Source organism: Daucus carota, chromosome 3 (genome assembly GCF_001625215.2).
Source record: "Daucus carota subsp. sativus chromosome 3, DH1 v3.0, whole genome shotgun sequence".
Taxonomy (NCBI): domain Eukaryota; kingdom Viridiplantae; phylum Streptophyta; class Magnoliopsida; order Apiales; family Apiaceae; genus Daucus; species Daucus carota.
The window spans coordinates 12,743,359-12,765,189 of NC_030383.2; the positions used below are offsets into that span (position 1 = coordinate 12,743,359).

Below are 21,831 nucleotides of genomic sequence, written 5' to 3' on the forward strand. Positions count from 1 at the left end.
TTTAGTAATTTAAATAATAATTTATTTATTTTAATATGTCAAATTCAAAGTCCAATCTTAATCCTCAATTATCCGATTATTTCTTAACTTTCACCAATTAAATCTAATTTCAGCATTATACAATATAAGTAGGATAGGGTTGAGCTATATTAAAATTTTCAATTGTGATGTTTGTACTACCGACTAAAAAGCATATGTTTAATATTTATTATAAATAATTGAATTTCTAAAGTTAGTTTATTTTAATTGAAATGTTTGTGAATAAATAAACGCTTAGTATTCAAATGAAATAAATATATATTTTAAACTTCTTTTTGAATAATTAATTCTGAAGTACGGTACTTGTATTTGGTAACTATTACTAGTAAAATAAAATCACGGCTACATACTGCAAAAATTTTGGAGGTATGGAACGTCAATAGATCACACATCGAGCATAACCTCATGAGTTTATTAACTATAGCTACATGATTTATACTTGTATCATCATTTGTGGAGCTGGATACACAAAAAAGACAGCCAGGAGACTTGTCAAGAAACTCAGAAACAAGAGAACATTGAGTACAAATGTCGCAGACTGAGTAGCATTTGCCATAATTCCTGTGCGGAATCTGATAGGAAGCTAAATACTTAAGTTTCACAAGATCTTGAGAATCGCCGAGTACACAGCTCCCACACTCTAGCTTTTCAAAAAATCCTTCAAAGAAAAATGCGAAAGACCTTCCTACAGAAGAAGAGAAGAAACTGAGATAAAGTAAGATTAATGGGGGCAATAGTGATCAAGAAAATATGTTACACTTAGTTTATGAGCGAAAAGAGAATGTACTACTCCATATCATTAGACAGTAGGAAAAAATACTCAAGGCCAAAGCTACCTAGTCCTGCACTCCTGCTCTTAATTTATAAGCATCATCTAACTATTGTTTGATAAGACTTGAAGGCCAAGCCTGTAGTATGCATTGTCTAACTATCCATCTTAGGAAATTTACAAAATATATAATATTCAAAGTATTGATATTATATTACTTAAATACCATGATAAAAAAATGCTCCACACTGTATGCATTCTATAAATCCTACATTTAGTCTAATCTACCAAAATTAATAAGTTAAATATTTCACTCTGTAAAGAATCATCAACAAGCACTGCCATTACATCTTACAAAATAAATAGACAGTGAGGTAGAATCTGAATTAGTGTTTGGGGGATCTTCTTATGTTTATAACGATTTTTTAAGAGATATCATAGTAAAATCAGTTAACAATAATTCCAACAAGCTTCATATGAATAAGGATGATAAAAATTTCCCATAAATCACAGTAACGGGGGAAAAACAATACTCAGAGCTACCTTGTCCTGCTCTTGATCCAAGTACTGTCTGACAACTACTGTTTGTTGCATCAGCCGTTCTACTGCTGGATAGCTGGGTAGGTTGGCATGTGCTGACAATAACCAAAGGCACAAGAGAACAACATATTAAATGACTCCAGAAAACACAAGGTCTGACCAATTAACATTGATCAGTTAGAACTTAAAAAGCTTAATTTGTTAAATCAAAACAGAAACACACCAAGAATCGCTCTGTTCAAGCTCTCTGCAACATGTTGTCGATACTCAGAACTAAGTAAATGGAACATAGGTGATTTTTCTGGTTCTTCATAAGCTAGCAGAGCCATGAAATCCTGTTGAAGTTATATATTACTCCTAAAGTGAGAATCCAGTAATTGAATATATATGCCTAAGATAATTCCGTCAAACAGGGTACTTACTTCAAGCTTCTCTACATACTTCTGCACATCACCAAAAGGAGTTAACTTCGTCCTAGCGAATTCAACAGCTTCTGTGCTGCCATGAAAGAGACATATTTCATTTGGAGAGGATATGTGACTCTGTAAACAAAGAGTTTGATGTTGTACTGTACTCACCATTTCCTGGAGCAGACAAGCTCAACAAAATGAAGGGTCAGAAGATCAAAATGCAAGTCCTTACTTTTATCCAGCAATCCAGGAGCAAGCTGTTCCGTCAGCTCAATGGCTTTTAGTGCATCCCCCTCCAGTGCCAACATAAACACTCCTGAAAGTATTTGTGTAAGGGCAGATTAATCAAACACATCAAACAGTTTACTTTATTATTTGAACAAAGACACTCATCATCGCAGTATGAGGTGCATAAAAGGATGTATAGTGACTACCTCTTAAGCTCATATGGTTATACTAGTCTTTATGATTCATTTTTAAGGTCCACCAGTCAGCAATGTTTACCAACAAGAAGCAAGAGAAGTTTCAGGAAATAGGAAATTCAGATGATGTATGCATGCTTCAATATTATTATTTTACTAACAATGTTTCAACATTGATATATATTATCCCATGTTGGCCAACGCTTGTAGCCACAAAAATTACTCCTAATCATATTAACAGGTTTTAAATTCTACTACATAAAGTTTTTTACCCAATTACATGAAACTTTCTATATGAAGGACAATTATGCACACCATTCGAGATATATATCCAGTTGCAATTGTGTTACACTGACTGATATTTTCATCAAGTAACTAGATGAACTTTCTTAGACTGGTTAAAAGCTCAGTAGCTTGTGTTAAGCAGCCATCACCTCCCTACCAGGATACGAGGATAATAATTGAAACACTTACGTTTTCTTTTTTCCATGTCCTCAAAAACAACAGGCTTCGTCACTCCAGTAGTAGTAATAAATGATTCCACTGTGTCTTTATAGCAGTTATGCACAAGATATGAAAGAACAATGTTGTGGATGTCATCATCATTGATAGCCTGTTAAAAATACACAAAACAGTGACAAATTCATCAAGTTCCAAACACAGGACATTTCAGACTAAAGAATAATTAATAACTAGGAGGCACTTCACTACACAGAAAGCAACATAAGTGGAAGAATCCAACTTCTGATTACAAGTAAAAAAGCCACACCCAGGGGTCTGATTCCAATATTATCTTTGTTTCAAAAAAAGTGTATCAGTACTTTAACCAAGTCTCTTAGTATAACAGTCCACTAGTGGGTCTTCTGTTGTCAAGGCATAACCGAGCTATTGAAGCCTATCGGCACCCCAGAATACAATGATTTCATGGATACTAGATAATTGTTTCCTGCATTTATATATCTGGCCGGCACAAATGACACATTTTATACCGAATTATAGCAAATGCACATGCAAGATAGGTACATATTTTATTACAGGTTTGTCTCTGGGGCAGGCAACTCAAATGAATAGATTATGTACCAAAGTAGTATGAGCACTTGACATTAAAGACCTTTTTTCTTCTGTCAAAAAAAAAAATAATAAAGACCTTTTTCTTAATGTGAAGAAACACAACACAATTCTTAGTTTCGTACACACACAAGAAAGTGATATAGTCCCAGGCCTGTTTTTTACGTTTGTCCAAGACATTAGACTCGACAAAATACCCACATAAAGATATAATTGAAACAAATATATAAATATATATGAAAGGGGAACGCAGTCTTCAAGGTTTTGGCACACGACCACACAGGGATAAGTCATAATTGTGCACAATTTTTCTTCTAGTTTAGCATTAGATATATTAACTTGTTCTTGAAAAAATATAGTTTGAATCTTTTCAATACAATTAACAGCGTGATTTAGATGGATTTCATACATTATTTTGCTACGTTGGAGACTCTAGTGGTTCCGCTGCTCATGTACAAGAGTAAAACCATTCCGCGAAAACGAGAATAAAGAGATTGATAGTTCGCACAAGGATACAGGAAAGCAAATAGGAATCGTAATTAAAACATAAGATTCTGAAATCGAATCTCCAAACTAACAGAATTAAGATCCATCAATGCCACATATCTAATATCAGAAAATCCCCAAAAAAGTGATTTAACAAACCTACATCCTCCTGAATTGTAAACATATACAAACTCCACAAACTCATATAAAAATCCTAAATTAGTGGAAACAACACATTAAAATCACATGAATTAAATAAATTACAGTTGACCTGAATTGTAAGAAGAGAATTGAGAAAGCTGCAAAACATAGAGGTAGAGAGTGACTTACAGTGTTTTCGTATTGACGCGGATCTATATCCATGGTTGAGCAGCTGCACTAATAATTTGCGAGTAGAGGAGAATATATGTGTTGACAAAATTGATCCAGCAGGGATGAATAATATTAATGATGGTGGGATAAGTGATTCCACTGTGATGGTGTAAAAGCTGGCAATTCAATTATATACCGGATGTTGATAGGACGGGATCGAAAGACAGAGACGTGGTAGTTTTTCATTGTATTACTGGGGTGAATTTATGTATACAGTAATTAGGGGGTGCACGGGTCGGTTCGGCTCGGTTTCTACCTAAAACCGTTACCGAACCGTGTATTTCGGTTCGGTTCCGTTTTTAGGTAGAAACCGTAACCGAACCGTTTCAAACGGTTTTTTTCGGTTCGGTTAACCGTTGGTCGGTTTCGGTTTTTTTCCGGTTTATATATGATTAGAAACTACTATACAAATTTAATACTTTTATTAATTTTAGAAAAATATTTATATACTTATCATATCAATTTTTCTTACTAAAATATATAATTAATATATTGTTGCACATATATATATAATATGTTATATATAATAATATATAATAAATGTTGTATTTTTATTATATATTATATAAACGGTTTGGTTTTTTGGTTAAAACTACTATACAAATTTAATACTTTATTAATTTTAGAAAAATATTTATATACTTATTATATCAATTTCTCTTACTAAAATATATAATTAATATATTGTAGCACACATATATATAATATGTTATATATAATAATAAATGTTATATTTTTATTATATATTATATAAACGGTTCGGTTTTTCGGTTCGGTTTTAGGGGTAAAACCGTAACCGTTACCAAACCGTTATATCGGTTCGGTTCGGTTACGGTTTTTTTCGATTTTTGTCGGTTACGGTTTTTTTCGGTTTGGTTTTTCGGCTCGGTTTCACTTTTCCGGTTTTTTTTGCTCACCCCTAACAGTAATTCAGAGAGGAAATTACTTTTTTTTGTCTGTTAAAAGAGGTAATTGCATATCGCGGTCCGTTCAAAAACGATAGAATACTTATATTTTAAGAAACTCAACTCGCAGGCTTTATCTTTACTTTTCAAAACCCGTTAACTTCCGTTAACACAGTGCACTCCGTTAAGTCACTGTATATATAATTGCAATTCGGATCGCCTAACTTACGTTCAAAAACGATTTTGTACTCATATTTTTGAAAACTCGAATCGCACCACCTATTTTTACAACTCAGAAACGATACGCACCCCCTCCATTGAATTCCGTTACCTTTCGTTAAAATACTCCTCCGTCTCAATTTACATGTCCCTTTTGCTTTCTGAGAAATTAAATTGACTAATTTTTTACCAACTATTTGAAAATATGTATTTATTAAAATAGACTACATTTAATTTTTGATGATATTTTTTTAAAAAAATTCGATCAATTTTTCCAAACAAAATAATTAAAATTTATATATTCTAATCAAAAGATAAATTTATGTATTATTTATAATAAATATCACATAATATTTATTTTTTCTATTTAAAATAGTGTATATTTTAAGTACTTAATACATATGTCACTAAAAATTTAAAATCATTCAATATGTAAAATTATTTTGACTTTGGCATAACTTAATTAAACAAAAATTTTAAAAAAATATCATCAAAAAGTAAATCTAGTCTATTTGTTTTCGCAAATAATAGAGGGTCCGAATTTCGCAAATAATAGAGGTAACTGCAATTCGGACCCCCTATTGTTTACCTTTATTAAAATAGGCTAGATTTACTATTTGATGATATTTTTTTAAACAAAATTTAGTATATTTTAATATGTAACTTTCTTTTTTCCTAAAATAATAAATAAATATTTTTTTAATAATTGGTCAAAAATTAGTCAATCTGACTTCTCAAAAAGCAAAAGGGACATGTAAATTGAGACGGAGGAGTATTTTAACGGAAGGTAACAGAATTCAACGGAGAGGGTGCATATCTTTCTTGAAATGTAAAGATAGATGGTGCGATTTGGGTTTCCAAAAGTACGGGTACAATATCGTTTTTGAACGTAAGTTAGGGGGTCCGAATTACAATTATATATAGTGACTTAACGGAGTGCACTGAGTTAACGGAAGTTAACGGCAAGTTAACGGCAGAGGGTGCATCTCGGTTTTGAGAAGTAGAGATAAGGGGTGCGAGTTGAGTTTCTTAAGGTATAGGTACTCTATCGTTTTTGAACGATACGTAAGGGGTGCAATATGCAATTACATCCTGTTAAAATAACTTGCGTGTTTTATTTTTAAATAAAATTAATTTAATACATTGGAATTTTATTCCTTTGAACGAAAATCATAACATATCCATACTGTTATTATGACCGGAATTGGACTATTATAACCTGAATCAGGTATAATGGGTTGAAATAATACTGTGGTTACTGCATTTGTCACAGGAAATAAAACATTATTATAAAATTAATTAGTAACACAATGTCCGTGAAATAAAAATACTATTTGAAATTAATCAATTAAAAATAATAATTTCTGTCAATTACAAAACCTACTTAAAATTTTGATTTAGGACATTGAAAGTACAAATAATAATTTATATGTAAATATATATAGTTTTTCTATTTTTGTCATTTTTTCCCAGAAAAAAAAGAAGCACTTTCATTAACCAGATAAAATACAAGCGGGACAAACCCCCCGACTCTCATTACAATTGGGTTTGAAAACAAATAACATATTAAAAACAATTTGCTGTTTTGTTTCCTGATCATTTAACACGAAAAATTCAATTATTCTTAGAGTTAAAAATGAAATCAAAAATATTCGAAGGGACCAGATTGTACCATCATCCCAGGAAAGCAGGATCATCATAATTGATCGTTTTTCTCATTTTGTTGTTTATCATGTTTGGAAGTATAGATATGCGGGATTTTCATGGTGTTAATTCAGTTGGGATTAAAATTCACAGGACTTTTTTGGTGTTAATTCAGAATAAAGGTTTTCATGATAATGCATTTATGGTCGATTACTTGAATCAAAATTGAAGGATTATAATATGTACATATTTGTCGAAAAATCGTTTGGTTGTCAGTCAAGAAGGAAAAATTCAAGCGTGAGATTTTTTTTTTTTTTGGATGGAGATAATTCAATAAACAACAGTCATACGACATCTACAAAATGATCGAGTCGAACAAGCATAGGATAGATTAACACACATGTCTTCATATCCAAGATGAGACAAATAAGCGATGCTGAAATTAACGATGGTATATTTATAGATCCTTGCTCTGCGTTCACCATCTTTTTCGAAAAATCTGTTTGAGCTATCAACTACAAATGCAATCCTCAAAAGATTTTTATCGATAAATTCAAACCAACTCTCACAAAAGAAGGAGAGAAAAATCACACACTCTCGTCAAGGAGAGAGATCAAACTATAATTATAACAGATGAGCGAAAATTCAACATCAAACTAAAACGATTAGATATGCACCACGAACCTACCTTTAGGAGATAATCGGTCAACTCACAAATCCAGAAGCTCTCTAAAAACGAATAAGGAACGAAAATCGAAAGTTTCGGTAATATAGGTCTTATAAAACTTTGCCAAAAGAAGAGATTTATTAAAAAATCAATGAAACAATGATATAAATTAAATAACCAAATTATTGTCTTTATCCTTATTATATAAGGATATAAATCACTCTTTTTCTTTCTTTCTTTTTTCTTTTTCGTCAGGAAATCTACTCACTCTTAAGTCTTGAAACACTTACAAGCATTTTTCTGATAAAACAAAAATTCTCATCGGAGGCCCATTGAACCGAATTCCCTCCACGTTTCACATAAGCTGAGTCTAGATATTACTCACCTTCAAACTTCCACCACCACCACAAAACCCGAACTCAAATATTATCCAAATCCAAATGAATTTAATATTTAATAATTAATAATACTATCACTCAATTTTCTTCAAAAAAACACAAGCAGCTCCAAAATGCTTACACACATTTCCTGTATCTAACACTTTAACTACACATTTATATCCTGTATCTAACACTTTAACTACACATTTATATCATCAATGGCTCTTCCCCAGCTCCTTCCTTCTCACTCTTCATCTCCTTACTTAAAATCCACTCAACAAAACCCTAGATTTCTCTTCTCGTCGCCGCCGTCAATTCTCCTCCGGCGCCGGAAACCTAACCCCCTCCGCTGCTCCGCCTCCTCTTTCTCGGAAAAACACCGCGCTAATTCCCCTACAAACGACGTCGTTGAGCTGCCTTTGTTTCCGTTACCGCTCGTGCTCTTCCCCGGCGCCATTTTACCTTTGCAAATCTTCGAATACAGATACAGAATGATGATGCACACTCTTTTGCAAACTGATCTTCGATTCGGCGTTATTTACACTGACGCCGCTACTGGAACCGCCGATGTCGGTTGCGTAGGCGAGGTTATCAAGCACGAGAAGCTCGTCGATGATCGGTTTTTTCTGATTTGTAAGGGCCAGGAGAGGTTTCGCGTGACAAAGCTAGTGAGGACTAAGCCTTATTTAGTTGCGGAGGTGAATTGGTTAGAGGATAGGCCGAAAGAAGGGGAGGAGGATTTGGAGGCGTGTGCGAATGAAGTGGAGAATTATATGAAAGATGTGATTAGGTTATCGAATCGTTTGAATGGAAAACCGGAGAAAGAGGCACAGGATTTGAGAAGGAATTTGTTTCCAACTCCGTTTTCGTTTTTCGTGGGAAGTACATTTGAAGGTGCACCTAGAGAGCAACAGGCATTGTTGGAACTGGAGGATACTGCAATGAGGTTGAAGAGGGAGAAGGAGACGTTGAGAAATACGCTTAATTATTTGACTGCTGCATCTGCTGTCAAAGATGTATTTCCTTCTTCAGGAAAGGATTGATAAGTAGGTATTGTTGTTCGAACTTGTTATGATTTTATACATGATAATTATTATGAATTTAAATTTGTTCTGCGAGATATAATTATACTTATAGGTGTGGATGTGGATTGCGATAATTGATTGCGTCTTTTTGCTAACAGTGTGAGGTTCTGCTTAGTGTTTGGTGGAGCTTGAGAATATTTAGCATTGACACTTGTTGAGACCTGAAATAGTGTTTAAAATATTTGGCCTCAGTTGGTATAGTTATGTGAGAAGCACCTGACCAGCAAAAAAACCTGAGATGACAAAAACGAGAATTGTGTAATATTAGGGAATCAAATTACTTGGATACATATATGCTTTGATTTTTTAAACTGCAGTGTCCAGTGGAACTGAACAAGCACTAGAACACAGTAATCTACTGATATGTGTATGAATTTGAGAAACTGAAGTTTGTGCACTGCAAGCATAGTAAAATACTCATAATGATAATACTATATCTTACCTAGTAAATGAACATATATCTTGATTTTATAGAAATCTTTAGATCAGATTACATCATGCAGGTTCCAGTCTTCTGCATTTAGAATTTTAATTAAATGTCTTTTGGACATCGGTTTTGGGGAAAATTATTTGGTTAATACTACTGTCAGAATTCAGTATATGCACTTTCAAATAAAGGCACCCAAACATATCTAGTTGAATAGAGGATTTGATAATGTAATTATACATGTGAACATTTGCTGAGAGAGGAAGAGGGAGAGGGATGGGAGTATGGGACAGAGTGAAGGGCAGAAATTTGAAGTTGGAACCATGCAAGAAGGTTTCTTCACTTGACATGAGACTAAGAGCCTTTTTGGCGGGGCTTTGGCCCCCGGCTTAAAGCTATTCTCAACTTTAAGATGAAAAATGTCTGTGACTTACGGTTAAAAGTAAGTATCAGAAACTGACTTAAAGTCAGAAGTTGGTAGGATGCACTTTTTTAAACAACTTGTTTTTTTAAAAAAATTAATAAAATAACTAACCTATTAAATATATATTTATTATTATATTTTTATTAAGTTATAAGTCATCTATAATACAAAATTACCCAAACAGACAATTTAAGCTACCCACTTGTCATTATAAGTCATAATTTTAAACTCACCCAAACGGGTCCTAAGACTGAAGTCCGAGGTAGGTCTAGTGCTCATTTTATAAAAGCATAGTATATTAGTAGGCATGATAATGAAAAATGGTTTTACTTAGTTGTTTGCTTATCTTCAAAAATAAAATAGAAAATAAATCTACTTGGACAGTTACAGGATTCTTTAAATATATGCTGTATCTACTATCTTATGTAAGCTTTCATAAATTTTATTAATGAGCTAGCTATTAGTTAATAGAGTGGTAAAAATGTACAATTCCTTACTCTGTTTATCTTGTATGATGAGCAAGTTAGTTTTCTATACATGGCTGCTAAATATATACATTAAGTTATCTAAGTATACTAACTGTTCCTTTATATAACTATCTGGTTGGTACTCTGTAGTCTGTACTAGCAAGGACGAGTGGTAGATAGCAGCATGTCTTTTACTGCCAATAGTATTAGGAAGGAGATTTAGATTTATAGATAACATTATGCCTTCTACTACCCATAAGGACTATTGTAAGGGCACCTAGGGCTGCTTTCCAGTGTTCTAAAAATCGGTCTAGGCGGCCGCCTAGGCGGTGCCTAGGCGCTAGGCGGCACCAAAACGCCCCGATTCAGTCCTAGGCGGCGAATTAGGCGTTTTTTTCAAAAATCGGTTCTAGGCGGTCAAAATCCCGCCTAGGTGGTCCACATCCCGCCTAGGCGGTCTAGGCGGTCTGGAACATTGCTGTTTTCTAATGAATATGATGTCTACTCTTTGACTATTCTAACTAGCTTAGCACCTGCCCTTCTGATAATTTCTGGCTATAAGTATATTTTTGGTTTATATAGTTGAGAGACCCAAAATATCACTGCAAACATAGAAACACTTTTATCGCTTTGTATACCTATTACCTATAATATTTGATTGAAATTTCTGCTGCAGCAACTCTACAAAATCAATTTCACCATGTTGGAATGCCAGAATGATTTTAATAATTATCTTAAGAGCTTAACATGATCATTATTCTTTAGTGTTTGCATCTGTGTTTGGTTAGATATATTGGAATGGGTGAGACTGAATGAAAATTTGTGATTACGTTTGTGTGTGTGAGAGAGAGAGAGAGAGAGAGATTGTGTGTTAATTATCTGATAATCGCGATCATCTTCATCACACTTACACAAATCATCACCATTGACAACAGAATAGTAGAGAAAGAAAGTGTATAGAAAGTATATTTACAACTACTGAAATGTAAACAAGCTCTAATGTGTTTTATATACAAGCTGGAATGTAACTAACTTTCTAACTGATTGTGCTGACATGGAAATCTCTGGAACTATCCGAACTGATTGTGCTGACATGGAAATCTCTGGAACTATCCGATGACTAAGATGAAATAGAACAGTGAGTAAAGTGGATATTAATCAACATTATCCATTCCATTCCTACATTGTTCTGTTCTCAGAATCATACAAGAGTGCAATACCTCACAAAATAATGCTCTTTCTGTGTTTCTTGATCCCTAACAAAATAAAATAACGATCGTTGGTGTCTTGTACTGGTATTTTTCCTGTGTTGTGAGGAAATTTTAGCTCACTTACAGTAATATCTTCAACATTGTTCATTCATCACTATATTCCGACTTCAAATCTTGAATTTACTCGTCCTCTTCACACCTCAATGCAATTCTAGTTGACCAAACACAACATTGGTTCACCACCCCCATCTCCTAACACTCGTTGGCTGCAACTCTATTTTCCAACGTAGTATGTGTATGACATATACACCACTCTTTAGTGTTTACACAACTGATTGCAAAGAGATTAAATACTCCAGTTATAGGTGTTTCAGGGAAAGGGGATAAGACAGAAGAGCTGAGATTAGTAGGGAACAAATAATTACAACTAGTGAAAGTATATGTTATATGAACCGAGGAAAGCAAAATGAATTCTGAGTCTAATAACCTAATGGCCCAGGGAATGACGGTGTTGGGCTCCCTTCAAGGTTTCAGTGTATAATAAAGAATCAAATGGTCCTTGGGTCATTACCCATTTTGGTATTAAGTGGGGATAAATGGCCATGACCACCAATTGCTTCTGCCCAAAATTATAAGGAAAATGGGCCTCACATACTTAAACTATTCATGCACACCACAGGAAAATAGGCATCGATTCAATTATTTCAAATTTACAACCATATACGGGCATCTAGTCATATCATCGATCAATTTTTAATATGAAATATAAGAGCAAGCCCAATGCAATTCTCTATTTTCAATCCATAAAATATTATATATTAATGATTAACTAAAATATTGGGGATCAAAAAGTTATTTTGTTCCAACGGTGTTTCCTATTTGATTCCCTATATTTTAAATTTATATATGCAACTGAAGGAGAGAGAGAGGTTGCAGTAGAAAATAAGAGGAGATTTGAGCTGATGATGACATGAAGCATACAAGGGTTGCTTTTTCATCCCTCAATTAAGAGGTTGAACTTTCTCTCATCTAGAATTAATTAATAGGGATAAGGTGTTGCGTTGGAGGAGCTTTTTTTTATTCTCAATCCTCAAATCTTGTCCATTGAGATCAAATATATATACGGAATGAGTAATTGGAGTTGCTCTAAGCTCTTGTATATTCTCAAAAGTTTGGGAGGGTTGTAAAAAGGATAGTTCAAATGTTTTTCAAAAATCAAAATGGCGTAGAATAAAAAAATCGACAAGAATAATCAAGTTTGAGACCTTCATCCAAGGAAGCTGGACGTCTGAAGTGCAACCATGTTTAACTGTATCTGACGAGACCTGTGTTTGTCTCACAATCATTCATATTGCCCGTCTCTTTCAACCCGAGGGACTTGGGCCTATATTCCATTTTGTTTCCATATTAATCGAACAATTAACTCACTTTCGTTGAATTCACACTGAATAAAAGACCTGATCCAGAAAGAAATGTGCAAAAGATGAGAATAACCGAATGTATGAAGAGAGGAACAGCTGGCTGCTTTTTATCTTGTGCAATTCTGGCCACATACTTGTCTAACTTTTTTTTTTTTTTTTTTTTGTGATGGATCATCTTTTATACAGTAGGAAATTCAAATGGAGACAGAATATTGAATTATGGTAAAAGTGTTAAATTCTTCTTATCGGGTATCGATCTTTCCACAAACTCATCGTCTAGCTTTATGCGTTTTGTGTTTCAGTGCTTCACAACAGTATTTCAATATATGTGACGCTTTCACTTTGAGCACGTACTTTTAAGTGTTTTGACCGAGTAGTTAAAATTATTATTTTTTAGATTTTCTTTTTTTTATATAAAAATATATAATCAAAATCTTAATTCACAAAAAAAATCAATCAAAAATAATAATTTTTACTATCCGGTCAACTCACCTAAAGATATGTGCCAAAAGTCAAAACATCAAATATTAAAAAACAGTGGGAGTATTGTATTTACGAGATTATGCCAATACTCCTTCCGTCTCAATTTATAGGTCCATTTTGGAATAAACACGCATATTAAGAAAATAGTTGGTAAGATATAACTTTATCTCATGTATTATTAATTAGTACATTGATAAGGGAGAATATTGTTGAGCTTGAAAAAAATCACAATATATATAAAATTTTGGTGCATTGAGAAATGAGAATAATGTTGAGTTTCAAAAAATTCATAATTAATATAAAGATAAATTTATATTGAAAAGAGAGAGTGACAAGTATTTTGGGTCAATTTTTTTTTCGAAAGGGACCTATAAATTGAGACGGAGGAGGTAAATTATTTAATTTTTTTCATTTGTTTGTGATAAAAAAACGGATTATATTGCTGTTGAAGATGACCAACATAATTGACACATAACGACTCGCATTACCAATCATCTTACTTGAATGTGTGATGTAATCTCAGAAATAATTTTTGTTTATAAAAAGTTCTCCACCTTACCTTTTATACTACAAAATATCGATGAGTATATATTACTCCCTCCGTCCCATTTAATTGTATACGTTTCTTTTCAACTGCTCGACACGCATTTCAATGCTCTTATAAAACATAGTTCCGTAACTTATTTTTGAAATTTTCTTTTTCTGAATAAAAATATAACATTCAAACTTTAATTCAGAAAAAGAAATTTTTAAAAATAAATTACACAACTACATTTTACAGGAGCATTAAAGTCCGTGCCGCGTCCCCGTCCCCCAATGTATACTACTCAGGGGGACGGAGGGAGTAGTTGTTAATATTTTGTGGAAAACGTGTGCTTAAATCGTAAAGCTGCATCATGCGGTTTGAGCTGACGCGATGCGGCCGTAATTTGTATACTCGTCCCGCGCCACGTTCTTACAGGCTTCATGAGTCTTCAACTCACCGAATAATAGAATGACGTAGGGCATTACGTTTCGGATGTAATTTTTGTAGTCTTGCAGAATGTATAGTAGCCCTATAAATAGAACAGACCACAGGAGGTTCTGAATCGAAGCTAACAAAACATTTTCAAAAATATTTTGTATTAACAACAAAACAACATTTATTAATCATAAACATGCAAGGTCAAGAGGGACAAGTTTTTGCTTGCCACAGCGTCGAGCAGTGGAATGAGCAGTTAGTTAAGGCCCAAGAATCCAAGAAGCTGGTATTTTTCTTTTCGTTCTTTTTCTTCAGTTAGAAGATTATGCATTTTGATATCTTCAGAGTTGGTTTAGCTGACTAAATGAATTTTATTGATAGGTTGTGGTGGATTTCACAGCTACATGGTGCCCCCCTTGCCGTTTCATTGCCCCGATTTTCGAGGAATTTGCCAAGAAGATGATTCATGTTATCTTTCTTAAGGTGGATGTTGATGAACTTCAGGTGAACAAATTTGAGGTCTTAGTTACGAGGGTTTAGATTTTTGTCAGTAGAGCTTGTTTGCTAATATACACATGTTGTTTTGTTAATGCAGTCTATTTCCGAAGAGTATGAAGTGGAGGCAATGCCAACCTTTGTGTTCATCAAAGAAGGGGTGGTTGTCGACAGGGTTCTGGGTGCTAGGAAGGATGACTTGCACAGCACCATCGTTAAGCATTCTGCTGTTACAACTGCAACTGCCTGAACTCGCGTCTTTCTGGAGATGTAAACTTGTGCTTCTAATTATATCTATCCTGTTCATCATAATGTAGCCATGGATTACACTAGTTTCCTGGCATGGAGTGTTGTGTGTCTGTGTGAACCTTGTAATATTATTGCTTCTTAACAAAGAATTATGCAGCAAGTGTTCGATTAATAAACTTATATTTTATCTTAAAGAATAACTGTTGGTTTTCTGGCTGTTATCTCTGATATCTCTCGCAGTTTTTCTGGTTACTATGCCAGTGTCATTGATTATGATTCACCTCTAAGATTGAACCAGAAATCTTTGGCGCTACCAGCCTCCCGGCACATTATAATTCTGTACAACTATGATCTATATCACCATTATCATTCCTTACAGCACCTGCTTAATGTTTTGGAATCTTTAGCAGAAATAACGAGGCCAGTTGAGATAAATACTACTATCACTTGGATTTCATACAGCGGTCTTGTAATATACAAACGACTACAAGGCTAAGCAGACACTTCGAAGACAATCACCCATTCATTAGAGGAAGTTGTCGACTTCTTGAGTATGGATGTAGGACAAGAATTTGAATAAAATTCTATAGCACCTACTTCACAACCAATAATTATGTATAGAAAGTGACCTGATTATCTCTGAACGATCTCTAACTAGTGGAAGCACCAGTCTTGTCTGTTGAATCACAACCTCCTCCTTGTTTCTGAACGCATCTGACAATAATTACACTTAAAGCACCATTCTGTTGTTTTGAGTCAAGTGGCTTTCGTCACAGTTTACCAGAACAAACAGCTTCAACTGATAGCCTCTTCAACACATTGGGACAGGGATCTGCTTGGAAGTAATTATTTGATGCAGTAACTTTGCAGCTCTCCTTGCCCACGCACATCTGTTTCATATTTATTTAGGAACACAATGTAAGTTGAAAATCTCTAGGACACACCAAGTCAGTTTAAAGATGTTTGATGAGTTGAGAATCACCTTCTCTACGATGGCATGAGAATTTGGTGAATGGCAAGCCCCCTTTTGAAAATTTCCACAAGTTCCCGTTGGAGTTCCAAAGCTTGCAAATTTTATGGCTGATATTGACTGGCCTGGGGCACACCTTAGATGAAGGTTAACCTCTCCAAGCATTTTTGGTTCACCAGTATTATCGATTTTCCAATTCTCAACAGTTGGGTGGTGCTCAAATGTATCAGCGCAAACACTTCCAGTTGTTCTTTTTGATAGAGTTATCTTTGATGCATCTCCACCTAGTTCTTCAAGAAGTACCAGAAGATTTTGTTTTGGATTCAACCAAGATCTGGGTACATGATACCTGATAACACCAAATTATTGTTGAGGGAATTAAATTTTATAAAATCAAGTTAGTAAAAGATAATTAGCACTTGTGAAGCTTTACCATCTTTGAGTTGGTTGACCGCAGCCTTGCTGGCATTTTGGGGCTCGGTAAGTTCCAGCATACTTGCAGACACCGCAATTTCCATTTGCATATTCCATCCAATATCTGCCTATGCTTTGCCCGTTGATCCAAGCTTGACCTTTGCCCATGCTTCTCAAGTCCAATGCCAATGGCTCATTGCCTTCTGGTGCATCAAAGTAAGCCTGCAACTCTCGGAGATTATTATAAGGCTGTAGCAAATTTAAACTTTTATTACAATTTCCTTGGGTATCCCTTACCTTATACCATGTCAGTGGCTGCTGGACACGGTTAAATAGTGATCCTCCAACCCACTCAACAGCTGATCTTTGACTTGGAGAAACCAAATTCATTGACTCTCCTCTCAGTCCAACCTATTTGAAGGTCATTGCATCAGGGGAATTAAGAAAAAGTGTTAAGAGTAATAAACCAATTACATGTGCAGTGTAACTTACCTTATAGGTCCATTCTTGAAATGATAGATCCCTCCTCCCCTGGTCAACTCCATGTAGCGAAACTGGTCCCATAATTCCAGTATTCCAAGTCTCAAACCGCAACCCAATATTCTTCAGAAGAAGGCAATTAAATCAGTGACAGAATTCACTTGTACAGAGCAGTTGACATATACAAAAAGAAGTAATGATGTATCTGGGAGTAAAAATATAGCAAAAAAACTTACAGGTAATCCAACAGCAACGCTAAGTAGTGCAATTTTATTTGTTCCAGCGCGCAAGTTGACTGGTCCAGTAAATGTAAATTTCATGTTCTCCCGGGTACCATAGGCAGAACCTTTATATATTAAACAAAATATCAGCTTAATGATGCCTTGCATTGATCATTCACATTAGAAAATTAAAGAAGCAAAGTAAACAGATCATCTATATCTAGTAATATGAACCAAAAGGGATATAGTGGTAAAATCTTATAGTACCTGAATACTGCCCGTTGACAAAGACATGTACTGCATGACCTCTCGACTCCGCAGCAAGAGTGGGTTTCTGTCCTCCTCGAAGAAATGATTCAGATGACTTTACGTCAATGCTAGTAGAGGGCACAAAAGTTGAGTCAAAAACAAGTAAAGAGTGACGTGTCCCCTATTCAGCCCCGGTAAATCTTAATAGAACAAAAGGTACATCTCAAATTATTTCACTTAAATATGCTTTTAAAAATTAAGAAAGACCGAAATGAACTCTGAGAGTGATGAGTTGCTCTATAGTTTCCCGTGCTAATGTTAGTGCTTGACATAAAAGCTAGAGTTTGCGACAAGTTGTTTCTTTGCAAAGCTTTTCACAAGAGCTATAGAAGGGATCCGACCATATCTTCTCTGTTATTTTAACTGCAAATTCTATACTAATATTTGCTTCTCTTAGTGTACTTAGCTTATCTGCTAGTTTCTTCAGTTGACCGCTGCTTTGCTCTTTAAGCTTCTGGGTCTGTCAAGTAGCTTGTCACGGGGTGTGCCCCTAGCATTTGTCGTTTATTTTTCCATTGGTATATAATATATTTATTTAGCAAAAAAAGAGAGAGGGGGGGAGAGTTTCGCAAACTATATCTCTTGACAATATATCTTTTATCTTTTATAAATTTTTTCAGGTAAACTGATTAACAATATTTTTCTGAACCAAGTTTTAGAACTCAAAAGTAAAAATAGCTTTTAATATTAAATTTTTCAGAATGGTTTATCTAGCTTCTGGTAGAGGTGGACTAATTTAAGCTAAATAACAAAGTTTTTGGAGGGGGTTTGTAGAATAAGCAAATATTGAATATGGTCAAGAAAGTATTGGTTAACAATTCTTAACCATAAATGTTTGTACAACAGAAGAGACGCACCTTGTCATGTACCACAAATAGTCACTGTTATCTCTAGTTACATTTAGCTGTTCCAGAAGCCCTGTCACTGTGAATGTGGAACTTTTACTTAAAGACATTATATCTTCATCAAAAGTCTGCCAAGAATGCAAGAAAGAATTGGTTGGCAGCATTTGAATCCGTGACGTTTGACTTTTAACCTATAAGATCAGGGAAAATCACACATTTAAGTACTTTCTACGAGTGAGGTCAAAATTAACACGTGGAGCATAAGATCTAAGTCAGCATTAATAAACTGCAGTGTCCTAGTTAAACTTCCACTTACTTTAGCAGTGTTGAAGACTACATTTATGCAATCAGGAAGGATGCTGACAGACCAAGGAGGCAAATTATAATGCTTGTTATTGAATTTCACCCTCGCAGCAGAGTTGTTATCAATGTTTGTGAGAAAAGCTGCACAATGTCCATGATCACCAGAGAATACATGGGCCTGGAAAGTGATGCTTGATTTAGAAATAGTGGTAAATTGCTTTATTGATGTTAAAGTTCAAATTACTGTATGATAAGGATATATATGTATAATTGGAAAACCTGCTGATATTTTCCTATGGATATGACATTAGGATCTGAAGAAACCAGTGCTTGTTCACATAGTTTAATAGCCTTGTGAAGTTCCTTTAAGTGGCCATATTTTGGTTCCCTGATCAAACCTGCAGAGGGTGAAAGTACATGAGTAGGTATACTAAAGGACAGATACAATGAAGTATGAATGTGTTTTCATGTATTTTTTGGAAATTTTGTAAATTTATATATGACTAAGGTATATAATATATATATATACCACAAGTTCAGGAAATAATCATTGTTTTAATACGATGTACATTAGTATATCAAATAAGTAAATGGTTTATCTTATTAGAAAATATATTGAATACGATTGGAGAGGGAGAGCAAACGGAGACAAATAAATTTTGCAAAGAACTAAGATTTGTAATTAAACTGGAAAAGATGTCTACTTATCCGATGGGTTTTTATCTGAAAAACTGATGATAAAGTATGTGTAAAATGTAAATATAAGAAAAGTTTATATTCAGACGACATACAAAAGATCATCAAACATTTTTGAATGTCTGATCATCTATGACAAATCCTCAACATTTCAATGATTTTCAAACACTATAATGACAAGTGGAAAAGTAAAGTTCTCACCATATTCATCAATTGGAGCATCATAGTCATAGCTGGTTGTGATAAAAGGACCACCAGCACTGCGACCAAAGTTGGTACCCCCGTGGAACTGTTGGGAGGAGTAAGCATAAGAAGACAGTATTGGGAACAATTATAAAAGTTACGGAGCATAACCATGCAAAGGAGCTAACCATGTAGTAATTCACGTATGATCCACCTTTAAGCATGAAACGTGTCACGGCAAATGCCAAATCTTGAACTGGTCGTTGGTAGATTGGACCGCCAAACTCAGTGAACCTTATCGGTCAATACATAAGACATAAGAAACTACAGGACTAAAGTTGCATTCCTTTTAAATATATGTTTATATATTAAGCTTACCAGCCGCTCCAAGCCTCAGTCCACATCTTGGGCTTGTAAGGTTTGTTTGGCGAAAATGCATCACAGTAGAATCCGTTGCAGGCATTTATCTATATTGAAGATATCAATGAAAACACGATTCAAACATAACATATCAGATCCAAAGTTGGATACTTATTGCAGGAAATAGCAACATATTTATTCAACAGAGATAGCAGCACTGAATATCCATGGCTTTGTTCTTAAAGTACATAAGAACGCAATAAAAGAACTATTTATTGACTGCATATGATCAAAAACAATATAAACAAAACACATATTGACAACTTACAATGGGGTCAGGTGCATCCTCTTCCTTGCACATCACCCAAGGCACTCCTGTATCAAGTCCAAGAGCCATCTTCGCGGCCCAATTTATGTATGATGCACCAGCAGCACCTAGTGCATTTCTTTCTGCACCGTACTCATTTTCAATCTTCACAATCAATATCAAACAGCTAAGTTTGGATATATTATTATCTATTACTGCAAACAATAACAATATATTTGCCACTACATATTCTTATTAGTACAATGACTCAAACCTGAGATAAGATTATAGGCCCTCCCTGCGATTCAAACAGTCTTTCACTCTTCATCATCTGAACAATTTTTTGGGTAAAACCTTGCATAGCAGCCTTCATAACAATGAAACTTGAAAGTCAGCAATCATGTACAGCAGGAAAAAGAATAATTAAATTGTTACCACACAAATAGAATTAAAACCTTGAATGGTCCATTATCTGTTCTGAAGCTAATGCCAGGAACATACTTTAACCATACAGGAAACCCCCTGCATCCAAAGAAAAGAAAAGGCCCAATTCCATCACCTTGCTAAACATTTGATTGCAATGCAGGAAAAGAAAAAACAAGAAAATGATAAATCTCTGAAAGATATAATACCCAAAATTCCATTCAGCACAAACATATGGTCCAATTCGAAGATGAACATAGAGCCCAGCTTTTTGCACTGTCTTAATAAACCTCACAATATCATATCTTCCCCTAAAATCATACTGGAAAATTCAATACAACATTAATCTTTATTGAACAAAGCAACTAAAGTAACATAACAGAGCTTGTTGTCATAGGAATCTTGATCAGAAACACTCACATTGCCAGGAGAAGGTTCATGAACATTCCAAAAAACATAGGTATCAATGACATCTAATCCTCCATTCTTAGCCTTCAAAATAAGATCTTCCCACATCTGTCACACACCCATTACAACAAACACATCAACATTATCAACACAGTTCAAAAAAACAGCAAAAACTCTATTAAAATGCATACATACCTCTGGGGTACTTCTTGGATAATGTATAGAGCCAGAGAGGAGGATTCTTCTGTGCCCATTAATGATAATTGCCTTGTTATCATAAGTAACAGAAGATTGGATCAACTGGGCACCTAAAACTAACACTAAGCTCAAGAAATACACTGATTTGGTGACTGAGTTGGTCACCATTTTAAGTGATTTTAGAGTAAAGTTGCTAACTTTGTTGGCCAAGGAGGGAAGAAAATTTAAAAGAAACAAGGCAAATAAATGAGAAAATTGAAAAGGGGGTTTACACTTGTGATCTCATAGGACCATATGCAAGTCTGCAAGCAGCAGTGCCAGCAAATAATAGTAAGCTGCTTGGATTCTTTTGATTATTCAAATCTATAGTGTACTGTGTGTTTTCTTCTCACCTTAAAATACACTTTTTCAAATCCAAAACCTATTGCATAGTACCAGGAATTTACTGCGATCTTTTACTGTTGATGCAAAGATAAAGATTCTTCTACCAATGGTTAAAATTTTCGGTCAAGATATAATAGAACATAAATATGAAAACTGCCGTAAGTAATACTCCCAGTTGTTATTACC

The 21,831-nt window shown here is 34.5% G+C and overlaps 4 protein-coding genes across 6 annotated transcripts; 2 read left to right on the forward strand and 2 right to left on the reverse strand.

Annotated features, from left to right (window-relative positions):
- Nucleotides 1-365: 365 nt before the first annotated feature.
- LOC108211313 (uncharacterized) lies at nt 366-4,277 on the reverse strand. 3 transcript variants are annotated; one of them, XM_017382878.2, is made up of 7 exons: nt 4,065-4,277; nt 2,655-2,793; nt 1,927-2,074; nt 1,771-1,846; nt 1,572-1,683; nt 1,352-1,443; nt 366-720 (listed from the first exon to the last, which is right to left on the reverse strand). In XM_017382878.2, exons 1-7 carry the CDS (start codon nt 4,095-4,097, stop codon nt 700-702), a joined length of 621 nt encoding a protein of 206 aa, XP_017238367.1. In that variant the 5' UTR covers nt 4,098-4,277; the 3' UTR covers nt 366-699. The 3 variants fall into 3 exon arrangements, with proteins under 3 accessions (XP_017238367.1, XP_017238366.1, XP_063946404.1); XM_017382877.2 differs by having other exon boundaries at nt 366-724; XM_064090334.1 differs by having other exon boundaries at nt 366-744; nt 4,065-4,253.
- Nucleotides 4,278-8,021: 3,744 nt separating this feature from the next.
- Nucleotides 8,022-9,027, forward strand: LOC108211151 (uncharacterized). Its single transcript, XM_017382676.2, has one exon. The coding sequence runs from the start codon at nt 8,140-8,142 to the stop codon at nt 8,962-8,964; it is 825 nt and encodes a 274-aa protein (XP_017238165.1). The 5' UTR covers nt 8,022-8,139; the 3' UTR covers nt 8,965-9,027.
- Nucleotides 9,028-14,398: 5,371 nt separating this feature from the next.
- On the forward strand, nt 14,399-15,356 carry LOC108214520 (thioredoxin H-type 1). The gene is made up of 3 exons (XM_017386542.2): nt 14,399-14,686; nt 14,782-14,904; nt 14,996-15,356. Exons 1-3 carry the CDS (start codon nt 14,597-14,599, stop codon nt 15,143-15,145), a joined length of 363 nt encoding a protein of 120 aa, XP_017242031.1. The 5' UTR covers nt 14,399-14,596; the 3' UTR covers nt 15,146-15,356.
- Nucleotides 15,357-15,569: 213 nt separating this feature from the next.
- On the reverse strand, nt 15,570-21,631 carry LOC108214519 (beta-galactosidase 5). The gene is made up of 19 exons (XM_017386541.2): nt 21,259-21,631; nt 21,076-21,171; nt 20,865-20,977; nt 20,688-20,754; nt 20,507-20,599; nt 20,254-20,397; nt 19,944-20,032; nt 19,754-19,859; nt 19,584-19,671; nt 18,966-19,084; nt 18,700-18,864; nt 18,396-18,574; nt 17,497-17,606; nt 17,245-17,354; nt 17,021-17,131; nt 16,826-16,939; nt 16,548-16,750; nt 16,127-16,463; nt 15,570-16,034 (listed from the first exon to the last, which is right to left on the reverse strand). The coding sequence occupies exons 1-19, from the start codon at nt 21,427-21,429 to the stop codon at nt 15,915-15,917; spliced, it is 2,535 nt and encodes an 844-aa protein (XP_017242030.1). The 5' UTR covers nt 21,430-21,631; the 3' UTR covers nt 15,570-15,914.
- Nucleotides 21,632-21,831: the final 200 nt, after the last annotated feature.

Coding starts and splice junctions, on each gene's coding strand:
- LOC108211313 (XM_017382877.2), bottom strand. CDS start 4,097: ATGGATATAGATCCGCGTCAATACGAAAACACT. Junction 1,847..1,926: donor CTTGTCTGCTCCAGGAAATG/GTGAGTACAGTA, acceptor CTTTCATGGCAG/CACAGAAGCTGTTGAATTCG. Junction 1,444..1,571: donor CTTGAACAGAGCGATTCTTG/GTGTGTTTCTGT, acceptor GGTTATTGTCAG/CACATGCCAACCTACCCAGC.
- LOC108211151 (XM_017382676.2), top strand. CDS start 8,140: ATGGCTCTTCCCCAGCTCCTTCCTTCTCACTCTTCATCTCCTTACTTA.
- LOC108214520 (XM_017386542.2), top strand. CDS start 14,597: ATGCAAGGTCAAGAGGGACAAGTTTTTGCTTGCCACAGCGTCGAGCAG. Junction 14,687..14,781: donor CCCAAGAATCCAAGAAGCTG/GTATTTTTCTTT, acceptor TTTTATTGATAG/GTTGTGGTGGATTTCACAGC. Junction 14,905..14,995: donor TGGATGTTGATGAACTTCAG/GTGAACAAATTT, acceptor TTGTTAATGCAG/TCTATTTCCGAAGAGTATGA.
- LOC108214519 (XM_017386541.2), bottom strand. CDS start 21,429: ATGGTGACCAACTCAGTCACCAAATCAGTGTATTTCTTGAGCTTAGTG. Junction 20,755..20,864: donor TGTGCTGAATGGAATTTTGG/GTATTATATCTT, acceptor CTTTGGATGCAG/GGGGTTTCCTGTATGGTTAA. Junction 20,600..20,687: donor CAGATAATGGACCATTCAAG/GTTTTAATTCTA, acceptor ATTGTTATGAAG/GCTGCTATGCAAGGTTTTAC.